General features: G+C 44.4%; 1 protein-coding gene across 4 annotated transcripts in view; it reads left to right on the top strand.

Annotated features, from left to right (window-relative positions):
- LOC147106565 (high choriolytic enzyme 1-like) overlaps positions 1-16,321 on the top strand; it is a 392,254-nt gene that overhangs the window by 74,521 nt on the left and 301,412 nt on the right. For all 4 annotated transcript variants that reach the window (XM_086007518.1, XM_086007519.1, XM_086007516.1 and 1 more), the window contains exon 5: positions 5,879-6,025. In XM_086007518.1, the coding sequence (XP_085863644.1) occupies positions 5,879-6,025 (147 nt within the window). The remainder of the gene's footprint in view (positions 1-5,878; positions 6,026-16,321) is intronic.

Here is a 16,321-nt window from a genome sequence, read left to right as displayed (position 1 = left end):
GCTTTCAGGCCCTGTCTCTCTCTCTCCCTGCGTGAATCTGCTGCCGGGCAACATTTCTACCTTTTAATACCTTGAAAGATGAAAGTGAAAGTACTTATAAAACGTTTTTGGTAAATCTTATGTTGTTTTTAAAAGAGATACTAACTTTTTCAAAGCTGGATGATCAAAGTAGTTTGAGCTGGAAGCCGAAGCAATGGCAGTGAAACAATGGCTGCCACATCCCCGAGATGAAAACGATTAGTCCCGCCCACACACACACACGCCGATTGGCCAACCATCAGGGGACCGTACTGTAGGATTGGTCAATCGTGACGGCACAGGATTGGTCGAACCTTGACGTCAGTCAGTCAATGCTAAGTAGCAGATAATGAGTTTAATTTTGAAGGTTTTTTGCATAAGGCGCGAACAATTTTCGTCCGACCGAAAAGTAAATACGCTTACGAGCATCCCGGAAGCGTAAGCATTCTTCGGAGGTAACGCGCGCGTAGGTACGCTGTATAACTTTCGAGCGCATAGCCGGACAGACGCACACCCGAGGACAGACAGAAGGACAGACAGACAGACAGATCGATTCCTTTATATATATAGATTGTGAATTGCTGGGGTCCTAGCATGGATCCCTGCGGTACCCCACTAGTCACTGCCTACCACTCGGAAAAAGACCCGTTTATTCCAACTCTTTGCTTCCTGTCTGCCAACCAGTTCTCTATTCAAGACAGTACCTTACCTCCAATCCCATGTGCTTTAACTTTACACACTAATCACTTATGCGGGACCTTATCGAAAGCCTTCTGAAAGTCCAAATACACCACATCCACTGGTTCTCCCTTATCTATTCTACCAGTTACATCCTCAAAAAATTCTCCTGGCTGTGGGGTCTAGAACGAGGGGTCACAGTCTCAGGATACAAGATAGGACATTTAGGACTTAGATGAGGAGAAATTTCCTCACTCAGGGTGGTGAACCTGTAGAATTCTCTACCACGGAAGGCTGTGAAGGCCAAGTCACTGAATATATTTAAGAAGGAGATAGGTAGATTTCTAAACACAAAAGTCATCAAGGGGTATAGGGAGAGAGCGGAAGATAGAGGATCAGCCATGATCATATTGAATGGCGGAGCAGGCTTGAAGGGCCAAATGGCCTACTGCTCCTATTTTTCTATGTTTCTCCCCCTCCCTGATGTGTCGCAGTGTTTGAAGCTCGGACTCCAGCTCATCAACACGGAGCCGAAGTTCCTCAAGCAACCAACACTTAACTGCAAATGTGGTCGCCGTGGACCTCGGTGGTGTTCACCAGCTCCCACATGTTGCAGCAGTAACACATCGCCTGCCCTACCATCTCTAATGTATTTAATTAATTAAATGTTTAAGTTTTGAATGTTTAGTTTTTAATCCCGGCTCTTAATTTAAACCAATGCCCAAGAAAAAGAGAGAAATACTGACCAACCAATCGCTACCTTGCTTTCCTGTGATGTCACACTTTGAATTTTTCTACTTCTTACCCTCCCAGGTCGGTTGGTGCTGCTCCAGGCTCGCTCTCTTGCAGCAGCCACTGAATCATTGACTCCTCCATAACACAACCATAGTTGCCTCCCCCACAGTATCATTGCGTACTTTTATGGAATGTGCTTCCTGATGTCAGGGATTCTACCTGCCTCTCCCACGCATTTTGTGCAATTTTCTCTTCGACCAGCATTAGATGAAGGATATTTCCAGGTGCCAGCAGCCAGCTGATAGGGTAGGGTTGACAAGTGCTAGAAGGGCTTGTAGCATGAGGATGGAATGGTAAGGAGCAACATGTAAGATAGACTTGTAAGAGGAGTTCCAAACACAGGTTCCAGGTGAAAGAGTTAGAGAACTATTGAACCATGGTGTGCTGTACATGATGTCTTACCATTTTATTTTGGGAAGTGAGGGTGCTTTTTCTCTGGCACTAGCCTGCTGTCCTGGGGGTGAGAGGTGGTACTTGGTTCCCCTGCCACCTCCCTCTAGCAGGCTTTCCCTGTGCATCCTCTAAATCCTCTAAAAATTTCCCCATCCTGATCCTGCCCCCAGCATTTCACTCCTGTTGAACAAATTAGCTGTTTCCACGAATTCCAGCAGGGTCTTTACAACCGGGTGGAAGCCCTGCACCACTGGTGATCTGAACTTCCCTCATGACCTGAGGAAAGATTGAGGAGCATCTTAGCTTAGCCCCTATTTTAACTCGGGGCGAAACAGATGGGTGGGAGATAGGGCAAGCGGGAAGTCCCCACGATATCGCCAGCGTAAGGCCCAAGCGATTTTAATGCCTGGGCCTCATTTTAATATAATTGATGGGCTGCCTACCTGATTATGTCGGGAAATGGATTGCCCATCTACTTACTCCATGCAATTTCTGTGGGCCTCCTAAGCCTATTTAAAATAGAATGTATATCTTTTAAAGCGAGGTTACCTTCCCTAATGTTCTAATATACTATTAAGACTAATGAGTCAGAGAGCTGGCTCCAGGCTTTCTGATGACTCCTTGGACGCCTTTGTGGAGGAGATCAGGGCAAGGACAGAGGTACTGTTCCTCAGTACCCACAGGAGCATCCCCAAGGCTAATATTAATCAGGCCTGGGCAGAGGTGGCTGATAAGGTCAGTACCAGCAGCATCACCCCCAGGGCCCGGCTTCAATGTAGGAAGAGATTCATTGACCTCATAAGAGGAGCAAATACAGCTCTTCATCTCTCAACACCTGACAACACTCTTTTCACCCCCTCTCCCACTGTTTGCAACAATTCCCTCCATCATATCCTTCAGTATACAATTATACCACTGCAACATCCCTCTTTCTCATTCCAAACACACTCACCTCTTCCTTTGCTCTCTTCACACAAACACCACATACTAACAGCATTCTCCTCACAGCCTCACACTTGCACATCTGTCACTCTTTGACGCCCTTGATCATTGGGAGTAACAATTCTTTAACACTGTTTTATTTGAGAGACGGCAGACTTGAAGGATGGCTCTTATGAGAGCATTGTTCCCTTCTGCAGCTTTGGCTAATGTAATTTGAAGGACATGCACAGAAGGTGAATGTAGATATGGCAAGCTTATTGAATCCACTAGGATGATAATGGATAAAATAGTCATCTTGAAGCAGTGCTTCAGATCCTTGGACAGATCAGAAGACCTATTTCAGTACAAACTTACAAGAGTTTCCAGAATAATCACTTCTGTTGCATGATCAACAACTTTGCCTACCAAAGAGACCCACCCATAGAGAGGCCCATCCACAGGCAAGGCCAGATCAGGACATTTGCAGTGGCCCAGATAATATACCGACGGAAGCGCCTGTGCAGCTGCAAGAATTTACACCAAGCTTTCACAGAGGAGGCACTTACTAACATCTGTCATTGGGTGGAAAATTTAGTGCATTTATCTAAATTACTGAGATAACCGTGGAACTAACAATGTTGTATACATTTGCACAATGTAGTAAACCATCACCAACATTGCTCTCTATACTTTCTAAACTATTGTGGATTAATTTCTTTTGATCTGCTACCTTATTCTCCACAATAAACTTTCTGGATAATGTTATAATAAAGTTAAACACTATGGGGTAGATTTTCCTGAAGCTGTCGGGAAGGAGGCGGGACTACAACTTTCGGGTTTTAGTCCCGCCTACATCGACGTCCGGCCAATCCGCGCGATTTTCCCTTGATTGACCTTGTTAAGCCAGCCCAGAGTTCTTGACAGATGAAATATCAGTGTTTCCCAGCTGTTTGAAGCTGTCAAACGCTGACAGTCTGACTTCTAACCTGAGTCCTTCTACACAGACTCAGTTAGAACTGTCACCGGCAATGAAAGCTGAAGGCTATCACTTTTGACAGATCGCAGCCATTTTGCTTTCAGTGCCGGCTGAGTGATGGACTCCCGACGCCTACAGGAAGAAAGGCTGTTAAGGTAAGTACAGGTAATTTAAACTTCTTTACACACCCCAAACACACTTACCTTTGCACTTATGCACCCATCACTCACCTGAACACCGACATCGTGACCCCTCCAAGTCCTTCAACCCGACGGCCCGACTGCTCTAACCTGGCGTGGTTTGGAGCCGTCGGGAATCCCACACGACACCCCTCAAAATAGGAATTAGGCTAAAAACTGCCTGTTAATTACCTGTTAACAGGCAGTTAATTGGCACTAATCCCTTCCCGCCTCGGGTCGGCGGGTCCCAGTGCGGGGCTGGTACCCGCCGCCTCTGAAACTTATGTGGAGGTGGGTGTTGGGCGGGATGGTGTCGGGACCCCCGATTTCGGGATTTCCCCCCCCCACACGCCTGAAACCCCACCTGACGGCTCCAGGAAAATCTACCCCTATAAGTGTTCAGTATATGTGCCTGTTGCATTTTACCCAAATGCTTCCTCTTGATGACAGTGTATGATGTATCTCTTTTATAACCTATTCTAGTATTCTTTCTGGGTGCTTTTCCAGTGGGAGGAATAAGTGATGCAACTGCCTCGAGCCACTTGGGATTGAGGTGGCTAGAAGCCTTTGTCAATTAACTATGGATGGATCCTCAAGTTTCATGTCTCTGTCAATTGAGCAGGAGGCTGCTCTGGATATCACTGGCACTGAGAGCATAGGAGTGGGAAAGGTTTCTCATGCTCAGGACTAGCACCATATTTCTCTTTGTTATTTATGAGCCAACTTGGCCAGCAAACAGAAAAATAATATTGAGATGTTGAACCCAAGCCCATCTTGCACCCCAGTGTGTGTGAAAAGTGAACATGCAGCTAGGTTTATTGGAAGAATTCATTCAGGGTATACCTTTTGAGAAAGTAGTGTGATAAGATTTCCAATTATTATGTGTGGAAAGTATGCCTTCGTGCAGTATGTAGTCATGCTAAGCAATCGAACAGCCATCTTCTTGGTATAGGAAAATCCTGGGTAGTTTTTTTTTTAATGCCTCAAACTTGTGCATCTGCCGTATGTGCGGTGTAGTTGGCATTCATGATTACTGCTACCTCCTCTCAAGTATTTTGTGCTGATCTTTTTGTGGAGAGAGTGGCCTGGAATGCTGAGCAGGAAAATCCTCCTTTGGTACACCTCTTGCAGCAGTAACTCCAGTTTTGAATCTGGAAATTGCAGTATTTCCTTTTAAATGACTCCATCACAACTATACTCTAAAGATGAAGTTGTTCCCCTTTTAATTGTGCAGTAAGTGAACTCACCTTTAAATGCATTGTGTAGCCCTTTAATAATTGCTGCACCTATAAAGGAAGTAACCCTCCCCCCAGCAGTGTAAATTTCCAGCAGTAGGCTCAGGTCATGCTAGGAGCTTGCTCTGCATATATAATAAGCCTTGATCGAGAGGTTGCGTCTCAAAGTAGGTGCCCACACCATTCCAGCTGTCTCTGTAAACACTGCTGAAATTACACCTCCTAATTGTTTTTCTTTTCTGCTTTTGTTACAATTTTTTTTAAATTTTGATCTTGCAAACCAAAGGGTAATTTTTTTTTGTTTTTATCAGTGCCATTATTGAATTTCATACATGTTGGGTGAATGCCAGAAACCGATATGTGCTCCCACCACATTAAACTATGTGCTGGGAATGTCAAAAGATGAAAATTTACCTCTAGCCGATGTAGGCTAGGGTGGGTACCTTTTTTAAAAAAAAAGTATAGATTGGGAAGTCATTCTTAAGTAATTAAAAATGCCTTTAAGTAGGTAATGATAAGGATAATAATTCATAAATAAATACATGTACTAAATAAATGTACAAATACAAAAAATACAGTAATTATTTCATACAGACTTTTAGCTTGAACCTTTCTTTTCATTTAGTAATGTTTTAACAGCATTAGATATGTCTTGCTTTACGTTTACTTTTCTCTTTTTATAGTAAATACCAGTGCCTCGCAGTTCACTATAGGTGGAGATTATCGAGAGCACCTTAATACGATTTGTTCAGGCAGTCACGAGAGTTGCTTATGGCCTTCCTCAATAAGCAAGAATATTTATATACCCTATACTTACAGATCAAATTATAGTAAGTTACTTGAGTTTATTGTCCTCCTAATGGGATATTAGATTGTTATTAATCTTAACTAACTGTAATAAATATACATTTGTGATGGATAAAAGTAGATTCAACACTGTTACTCTAATTTTTCTAGTATTTAATGTGAATGTTAAAATGCACAGTACTGCAGAAGATCTGTTAGTGATTGATGACTTTGTTACGAATTAAATGAAGATCCATGAAAAGACCTCAAAATAGGTTCCCAAGGATAGATGGTAATAATCTTAGGATATTAGGAACACGAGGGATTATATGTTTGATGTGTTGATGGTCAACATGAGAGACTTGATGAATGCTGGGGTCGTCCCACTAAATTGGAAATAAACTGCATGATAACATAGCAAACAACAGCCAACAAGAATTCAGAGAGGCTATATCCTGTCTAACCAACCTCCTTGATATTTTTGAGAAATTGACATGCCAAGTGGGTCATGGAAAGCCTTACAGTATAGCATTCCTAAACTTCCAAAAAGCCTTTGCCAAAGTTCTGCATGAAAGGCTGCTACATAACTTTAAAGCAGTGGGGATTTAAAGTAAACTTGAGAATGGATAAGAAATTGGCTGAAGTTTAGGAAGCAAACAATACTTATGAGAGGACTTAATTTATGGTAGGGAGAAAGCCTAAGTGGAATGCTCCAGGAATTGGTGTAAAGTGATGACATTCGCAGACAATAACAAATCAGGATGGGCATTTGAATCTGGAGAGACAATCAAGCACTTACAAAATGAGTTGGACAAAATAGCCCAGAATTTCTGCTCTGGTGAAAATCTCAGTGGAAAAATAGAGTGCGATTTTGCCCCAATGGAAGTGGCTGACCCTGACAGATTTTTCAGAGTCAGCTTAGTTTCAGTGTTACAGATGAGTTCCCGTTGGCAGCATATTGGGAACTTGCCATTTGGGAGACAGGAAGTTGTGTGATACTGCAGAATTCGAAGGTCTGCATCACCTTAAGGAAGCCACCCACTCAGGCACAAATTGTTTTGGCAGCATCACTACAGGTAAATTATTCGAGGGTCAAGACCCCCCCCCCCCCGCCCCCGCCCCCGCCACCCCCCACCCAAGTTCAGCGAGGAAACTAGATGTGCAAAGGGATTTCAAGGAGTTCTAGATTCAGGAGCAGGGTCTGCAGGGTAGTAATCTGTGGATTACTCCTAGTGCCACGTGCTGGAAGGGACAGGGAAAGGAAGATTAGGATTGCCAACATGTGGCTGGAAATATGATGGCGAAAAGATGGTTTCAGATTCCTGGTATACTGGGATGACTTTTGGGGCCAGGGAAGGGTGTACATACAGAATACCCTTCATCGAAACTGGAGAGGCACCCATGTCCTTAAAAAAGGGTAAATAGGACAATGGGGAAAGATTTAAGTTAGTAAAGAGTGTGGGAGGAGAAAATTGACATTCAAGTATGAGAAAAAGACCAGCAGGATTTATAGGCAGAGTGGGGACAGTTCCAAATAAGAGTTATGTACACAAATGTATGTACCAACTAATCTAGTTGACTTCTTTGAGAAGGTCAGTAACCTGATGAATAGCAAAATGTCTGAATAATATCTTTATGCTCATCCAGAGGCATTTAATAAGGTTCTGCACAGGATTAGCAAAAATGAAATCACATGGAATTTGGAGATAATCTTGTGACATGGGTTGTTAGTTGGTTGGAAGGTAGGAGACAGAGAGTAGGGTTAAAGGGAACATTCTCTGATTGGTGAGATATGGCAACTGGTATTTTCAAGGGATCTGTACTGAGGCTTTGGTTTTTCAGCATATATATGAATGACATGAAGAAGTTAGAGTGTTGTATATTCAAGTTTTCAGATGACACTAAGTTAGAAGCCATTGTAAGGTGTGTAGAAGGGAGTAGGAAGTTACAAAGGAAATTTACAGCCTTGGTCCAAACATGGAAAAAGGAGCTGAATTCCAGAGGTGAGGTGAGAGTGACTGCTCTTGACATCAAGGAAGCATTTGACCGAGTGTGGCATCAAGGAGCCCTAGTAAAACTGAAGTCAATGGGAATTGGGGGGGAAACTCTCCACTGGCTGGAGTCATACCTAGCACAAAGGAAGATGGTTGTGGTGGTTGGAGGTCAATCATCTCAGCCCCAGGACATCGCTGAAGGAGTTCCTCAGGGCAGTGTCCTAGGCCCGACCATCTTCAGCTGCTTCACCAATGACCTTCCCTCCAACATAAGGTCAGAAATGGGGATGTTCACTGATAACTGCACAGCGTTCAGTGCCATTCGTAACATCTCAAATAATGAAGCAGTCTATGCCCGCATGCAACAAGACCTGGACGACATTCAGGCTTGGGATGATAAGTGGCAGGTAACATTCGCACCACACAATTGCCAGCCAATGGCTATCTCCAACAAGCGAGAGTCTAACCACTGCCCCTTGACATTCAACGGTATTACCATCACCGTATCCTCCACCATCAACATCCTGGGGGTCACCATTGACCAGAAACTTAACTGGACCAGCCACATGAATCATGTGGCAACAAGAGCAGGTCAGAGGCTAGGTATTCTGTGGCGAGTGTCTCACCTCCTGACTCCCCAAAACCTTTCCACCATCTACAAGGCACAAGTCAAGAGTATGATGGAATACTCTCCACTTGCCTGGATGAGTGCAACTCCAACAACACTCGAAGCTCGACGTTAGCCAGGACAAAACTGCCTGCTTGATTGGCACCCCATCGACCACCTTAAACATAGAAACATAGAATATAGGAGCAGGAGTAGGCCATTCGGCCCCTCGAGCCCGTTCTGCCATTCAAAGAGATCATGGCTGATCATCCAAATTCAGTACCCTGTCCCTGCTTTCTCCCCATATCCCTTGATCCCTTTAGCCTCAAGAAATATATCCAACTCCTCAACTGCCCTGTGTGGCAGAGAATTCCACAGGTTCACCACTCTCTGGGTGAAGAAATTCCTCCTCATCTCAGTCCTAAATGGCTTACCCCTTATCCTTAGACTGTGACCCCTGGTTCTGGACTCCCTCGCCATCGGGAACATCCTTCCTGCATCTAATCTGTCTAGTCCTGTTAGAATTTTATAAGTTTCAATGAGATCCCCTCTCATTCTTCAAAACTCTAGTGAATATAAACCTAATCGACCCAATCTCTCCTCATACGTCTTTCCTGCCATCCCAGGTATCAGTCTGGTGAATCTTCGCTGCACTCTCTCCATGGCAAGAAGATCCTTCCTCAGATAAGGCGACCAAAACTGCACACAATACTCAAGGTATGGTCTCACCAAGGCCCTGTACAACTGCAGCAAGACATCCTTGCTCCTGTACTCGAATCCTCTTGCTATGAAGGCCAACATACCATTTGCCTTCTTAACCGCCTGCTGCACCTGCATTCTCATCTTCAGCGACTGGTGCACAAGGACACCCAGGTCTTGTTGCACTTCCCCTTTTCCCAATCTATTGCCGTTCAGATAATAATCTGTCTTACTGTTTTTGCCACCAAAGTGGATAACCTCACATTTATCCACATTGGGCAGATGCACGGCAAATGCAGTATAATCACCCAACCTGTCCAAATCATACTGAAGTTCCACTGCATCCTCCTCACAGCACACATGCCCACCCAGCTTTGTGTCGTCTGCAAACTTGGGGATATTACATCTGATTCCCTCTTCTAGATCATTTGTATATATTGTGAATAGCTGGGGTCCTAGCACCGATCCCTGCGGTACCCCACTAGTCACTGCCTGCCACTCGGAAAAACTCCCGTTTGTTCCAACTCTTTGCTTCCTGTATGCCAATCAGTTCTCTATCCAAGACAGTACCTTACACCCAATCCCGTGTGCTTTAACTTTGCACGCTAATCTCTTATGCGGGACCTTATCGAAAGCCTTCTGAAAGTCCAAATATACCACATCCACTGGTTCTCCCTTATCTATTTTACCAGTTACATCCTCAAAAAATTCCAGTAGATTAGTCGAGCATAATTTACCTTTTGTAAATGCATGTTGACTTTATCTGATCCTGTCACTGTTTTCCAAGTGCTCTGCTATTACATCTTTTATAATGGACTCTAGCATTTTCCCCACTACCGATGTCAGACTTACTGGTCTATAATTCCCCGTTTTCTCTCTACCACCTTTTTTAAATAGTGGGGTTACATTAGCTATCCTCCAATCCAAGGGAACTGTTCCAGAGTCTATAGAATTTTGGAAGATGACCAGCAATGCATCTACTATATCTAGGGCCACTTCCTTAAGTACCCTCGGATGTAGATTATCAGGTCCTGGAGATTGATCAGCCTTCAATCCCTCAATTTCCCTAACACCATTTCCCTACAAATACTGATTTCATTCAATTCCTCCCTCTCATTAGACCCTATGTTCCCCGACATCGCTGGGAGGTTATTTGTGTTCTCCTTTGTGAAGACAGAACCAAAGTATGTATTTAATTGGTCGGCCATTTCTTTGTTCCCCATTATAAGTTCCCCTGATTCTGACTGCAAGGGACCTACGCTTGACTTCACCAATCTTTTTCTCTTCACATATCTATAGAAGCTTTTACAGTCAGTTTTTATGTTCCCTGCAAGCTTAACTCTCATAATCTATTTCCCCCCTCTTAATTAATCCCTTTGTCCTCCTTTGCTGAATCCTAAACTGCTCCCAATCCTTAAGTTTGCTGCTTTTTCTTACCAAATTATATGTCCTCTCCTTGGATCTTATGCTATCCCTAATTTCCCTTGTTGCCCACGGTTGAGTCACCTTTTCTGATTTATTTTTATGCCAAACAGGGTTGAACAAATTCTGTAGTTCATGCGATCTTTAAATGTTTGCCATTGCCTATCCACCGTCAACCCTTTAAGTAACGTTCTCCAATCCATCCTAGGCAACTCGCGCCTCATACCATCGTCGTTTCCTTTATTTAAATTCAGGACCATAGTCTCTGAGTCAATTACTTAACTCTCCATTTTAATGAAGAATTCTATCATATTATGATCGCTCCTCCCCAAGGGGCCTCGCACAACAAGATTGCTCATTATTCCTTTCTCATTACATAATACCCAGTCTAAGATGTCCTGATCTCTAGTTGGTTCCTCGACATATTGGTCCAGGAAACCATCCCGTATACACTCTAGGAATTCCTCCTCTACAGTATTGTTACTAATTTGGTTAGCCCAATCTATATGTAGATTAAAGTCACCCATGATAACTGCTGTGCCCTTATTGCACGCGTCTCTAATTTCCCGTTTAATGCCATCCCCAACCTCAGCATTACTGTTTGGGGGTTTGTATACAACTCCCACTAACATTTTCTGCTCCTTGGTATTTCTCAGCTCTGCCCATACAGATTCCACATCATCAGAGCTAATATCCTTCCTTACTATTGTGTTAATCTCTTTAACCAGCAATGCTACCCCACCTCCTTTTCCTTTTTTCCTGTCCTTCCCGAATATTGAATATCCCTGGATGTTGAATTCCCAGTCTTGGTCACCCTGGAGCCATGTCTCCGTAATCCCAATTATATCATATCCGTTTACATGTATTTGCGCAGCTAATTCATCCACCTTATTACGAATGCTCCTCGCATTAAGACATAAAGCCTTCAGGCTTGATTTTTTAACACTCTTAGTCCTTTTAGAATTCTTATTTACTGTGGCCTTGTTTGATTTACACCCTTGATTTCTCTGCCTTCCACTTTTGCTTTTCTCCTTCCTGTCTTTTGTTTCTATCCTTGCTTCCCTTTCCTCTGTCTCCCTGCACAGGTTCCCAACCTCCTGCCATTTTAGTTTAAACCCTCCCCAACAGCACTAGCAAACATTCCCCCTAGGACATCGGTTCCGGTCCTGCCCAGCTGCAGAACGTCCACTTTGTACTGGCCCCACCTCCCCCAGAACCGTTTCCCATGTCCCAGGAATTCGAATCCCTCCCCCTTGCACCATTCCTCTAGCCACGTATTCATCTGAAATATTCTTCTATTTCTACTCTGACTAGCACGTGGCACTGGTAGCAATCCTGAGATTACCACCTTTTGAGGTCCTATTTTTTAATTTACCTCCTAACTCCCTATATTCAGCTTTTAGGACCTCATCCCGTTTTTTACCTATATCGTTGGTACCTACATGCACCACGACAACTGGTTGTTCACCCTCCCCCTCCAGAATGCCCTGCAGCCGCCCCGACACATCCTTGACCCTTGCACCAGGGAGGCAACATACCATCCTGGAGTCCCGTTTGTGGCCGCAGAAACGCCTTTCTATTCCCCTTACAATAGAATCTCCTATCACTATAGCTCTTCTGCTCTTTTTCCTCCCGTCCTGTGCAGCAGGACCACCCATGGTGCCAGGAAGTTGGCTGCTGCTGCCTTCCCCTGGTAAGCCATCTCCTTCAACAATATCCAAAGTGGTATATCTGTTTGAAAGGGGGATGGCCACAGGGGACCCCTGTACTACCTGCCTGCCCCTAATACTCTGCCTGGTGGTCACCCATTCCCTTCCTGCCTGTGCAGCCTTTACCTGCGGTGCCACCAACTCCCTAAACGTGCTATCCACGATGTCCTCAGCATCGCGAATGCTCCAGCAATGCAGTCTGTCAGTAGCTGCAGCTGGATACACTTCCCGCACACATGGTCGTCAGGGACGCAGGAAGTGTCCCTGATTTCCCACATAGTGCAGGAGGAACATGCCATGGGACCGAGCTGTGCTGCCATGACTTATCCTTTAATTAATTCAAATTTAATTAAATCAAATCAATACCACTAATTACACTACAATTAAATGATATACTCAAGGGGCCTCGTTTACTACCACTCACCGCTACACAACAGAGACCCTAGAAACTTTAAACCACAAAAATTAAGTTTGGAAAGAAGCGAGAAATACTCAATCACTTACCTGCTTTCTGGTGACGTCACACTTCGATTACTTTTTACTTCACGCTGCTGCCGCCAGTGAGTCTGGGCCGCTCTCTCTCTTCCCGCTCCTTAACTCCTCGGTCTCCGCGCTCAGTCTCCACCCAGGACCGCTCTTGCTGCTGCCGCCGGTGAGTCTGGGCCGCTCTCTCTCTCTCCCCACTCCTTAACTCCTCGGTCTCCGCGCTCAGTCTCCACCCAGGGCCGCTCTTGCTGCTGCCACCGGTGAGTCTGGGCCACTCTCTCTCCCCGCTCCTTAACTCCTCGGTCTCCATGCTCAGTCGCCACCCAGGGCCGCTCTTGCTGCTGCCGCCTGTGAGTCTGGGCCGCTCTCGCTCTCCGCTTCTTAACTCCTCGGTCTCCGCGCTCAGCCTCCACCCAGGGCCGCTCTCGCTGCTGCCGCTGGTAAACATTCACTCCCTCCACCACCGGCGTACCGTGGCTGCAGTGTGTACTATCTAGGGTTGCAAAGGGGTGGAAAGTTTCCGGTAAATTTCTGGAAATTTTCCACGGGAAGTTTAGCTTGGGAATTTTGGGAATTTTGCCCAAAAAAGCATATGCTAGCATAATATTGTTTTTTTTGTATTTCTTTTTTTTTCCACAGGTCCTCTCTTAAAATTACTAACAGAGATGGAATCTTAATTATTAAGGAATTTCTTAATCAGTATATGTTTATCTTCTTACTTGGCTTGTTTTAATAATTACAAGTTTTGTGTGTGACTGTGAACAAATGTGTCCTGATTGGTTGGATGAGTGGATGAGCGATTAGCTCCCTCTATTTGTAATATTTGCATATCGAATTGTGATTGGCCTGCAGGCATCTGTAAGACTGCTATAGTTTTTTTTAAGATCCAGGTTAGGGGTCCTAAGGGAAGTCATTTTGTTTTCTGCTGATGTTGTGATGATGCAGTAAGTAAATCAGACTTTATACCAAATAAACCAGTTACTTGTTGAACTCTGTTGTCCTTCAATTTAAAATATACAAAATAATACACTATTAGTGATGTAGCGTGTGTGTACAGGTCATGCTTCCATCACATGGAGCATCAGCAAAAATGTACTCACCCTGTTGCAATCATGCTGATCGACCGCAGTTCGACACAGAGATGAATGCCCTTTATTTCTCTGCATAGAACAATGCCACGTTTACCGTCGGATGTGTGGAAGCATTTTACCCCAGGCATTAAAGATGGAAAGACTGTGTGTACATGTGCAAACACTGTAGAAAGCCATATGTAAAGAATGCCACAAAGATGCAGCAGCATTTATCCAAATGCAACAACTTCACTCAAAGCTCACAGCAGTCAGCCCAGAGTTCCTCTGCTTCCATTCAAGAAGATGATGGTTCTCATTCAGCATCAGGCTCCTTATCATCAGCAACTCCTGGCCCACTTGGAAGGTTCCTTGATACAATGGATAACCATAGCCAGAAGAATGCAGATGAGTGCCTTGCTCGAGCTGTATATGCAACCCCTCATGCTCACAGCCAATGTGTACTGGAAGAGATTTTTCAATGTTATTCGCCCTGCATACTGTCCTCCCACCAGACATGCTTTGTCTACTTATTTGCTGGAGGCTGAGTATAACAGAGTCCAAGGAAAGCTCAAAGAAACGATAACGAAGAGCACAGACACGAAGGACAACAGACACACAGGCACATACATTGCTGATGAGCTGAAAGCGGTCATCAACGATCTTGGATCACAAAAGGTCTTTGCAGTAGTTACTGACAATGCTGCGAATATGAAGGCTGCTTGGGCTCAAGTGGAGGAGGCCTACCCTCATATTACGTCTATTGGGTGCGCAGCTCATGGGCTTAACCTGCTCCTCAAGGACATCATGGGTTTGAGAACCATGGAAGCACTGTACAAGAGAGCCAAGCAAGTTGTTAAGTATGTCAGGGGAAAACAGGTAGTTGCAGCTGTGATGAAATATATGCCTTCATCAGCCCCTGTGTTTTATCTGCATTGTATTGTGTGTACCGCCCCCCCCTTTTCCCCTATTGTGTGTATTGGCTCCGCCCCTGTCTTTTGTCATATAAAGGTCTCAAGAGCTGTATGAGTCATTCTGCCAGACGAATCCGATGTGGAATGACGTGCAATGTTCTTAGCGATTAAAAGCCTTCAGTTGAATCCTTTAACTTCTTGTCTTTGAGTTATTGATGGCACATCAGCAGCAACCTACAACTCCAAGCAAATGACAAAGAACGAGAACACCACACTGAAGCTGCCCAACAACACTAGATGGGGTGGTGTTGTCATAATGTACAACAGCCTTCTGGAGGGTAAGGAGTCGCTGCAAGAAATGGCAATATCCCAGTCTGGGGATATGGAAACCACCATCAAGAAAATACTGCTGGATGATGTGTTTTGGGAGAGAGTGGTTAGCAGTCTTAAACTACTCTCACCAGTAGCATCTGCAATTGCTCAGATTGAAGGAGATGACGCTGTCTTGTCAGATGTTCTCAGGCTTTTTACTGATTTAAAAGAACAAATCAGCATTGCCCTACCCACATCCCTGCTGCTCAAAGCAGAGGAGAAGGCAATTGTTCAATTCATACAGACGCGTCAAGAATTTTGTGTCAAGCCGATTCATGCTGCAGCATACATGCTGGACCCAAAGCATGTTGGGAGACCAATACTTTCTGGAGAACAGATCAACAGTGCTTACAGTGTGATTTCTACCCTCTCACACCATCTCAATCTGGATGTGGGCAAAGTTCTGGGAAGTCTGGCAAAGTTCTCTACCAAGCAAGGTCTTTGGAATGGGGATGGGATATGGGAATCATGCAAGCATATCAGTGCACATACCTGGTGGAAGGGACTTTGTGCATCTGAGGCCCTGTCACCTATTGCATCGGTGATACTCCAAATCCCACCTTCATCAGCGGCCTCTGAACGAAACTGGTCACTTTTTGGGAATACGCATACAAAGGTGCGCAACAGGCTGACTAACAGAGTGGAGAAACTGGTGGCTATCCGGGCGAACCTACAACTTATTGAGCCAGATACAGAAGTGTCCACCACACAGCTAGACACTGACACAGAGGAGGAAATGGACACATCAGAGCCAGAGTCAGAGAATCAGGAGGAGCAATGAGGAGTAGAAGACTCAGAAGACTCATGAGTAGAAGACTCAAAGGGACAAAATAAGGACAAATTACAGGCTAAATAAGCTGACGCTCTTTTTATTTTATTTTAGATGGGCCTTTTTTGTGGGGGTTCAATAAAGTTCAAAATTATAACCTAAATAAAGTTTTGAAAGCCTGTTTTTATTTGTATGGAACAGTATGTCTATTTTGACGACAAAGATAATATAAGGGTCAGAGACAAAAACCATCAGTGTGCAAAAAAACTCTAAATTCCCGAAAATTCCCATGGAAAGTTTC

The sequence above is a fragment of the Somniosus microcephalus genome, chromosome 15 (assembly GCF_052327205.1).
Source record: "Somniosus microcephalus isolate GS21.2 chromosome 15, FLI_Smic_1.0, whole genome shotgun sequence".
Classification (NCBI taxonomy): domain Eukaryota; kingdom Metazoa; phylum Chordata; class Chondrichthyes; order Squaliformes; family Somniosidae; genus Somniosus; species Somniosus microcephalus.
This window is presented reverse-complemented; position numbering and strand designations above follow the sequence as displayed.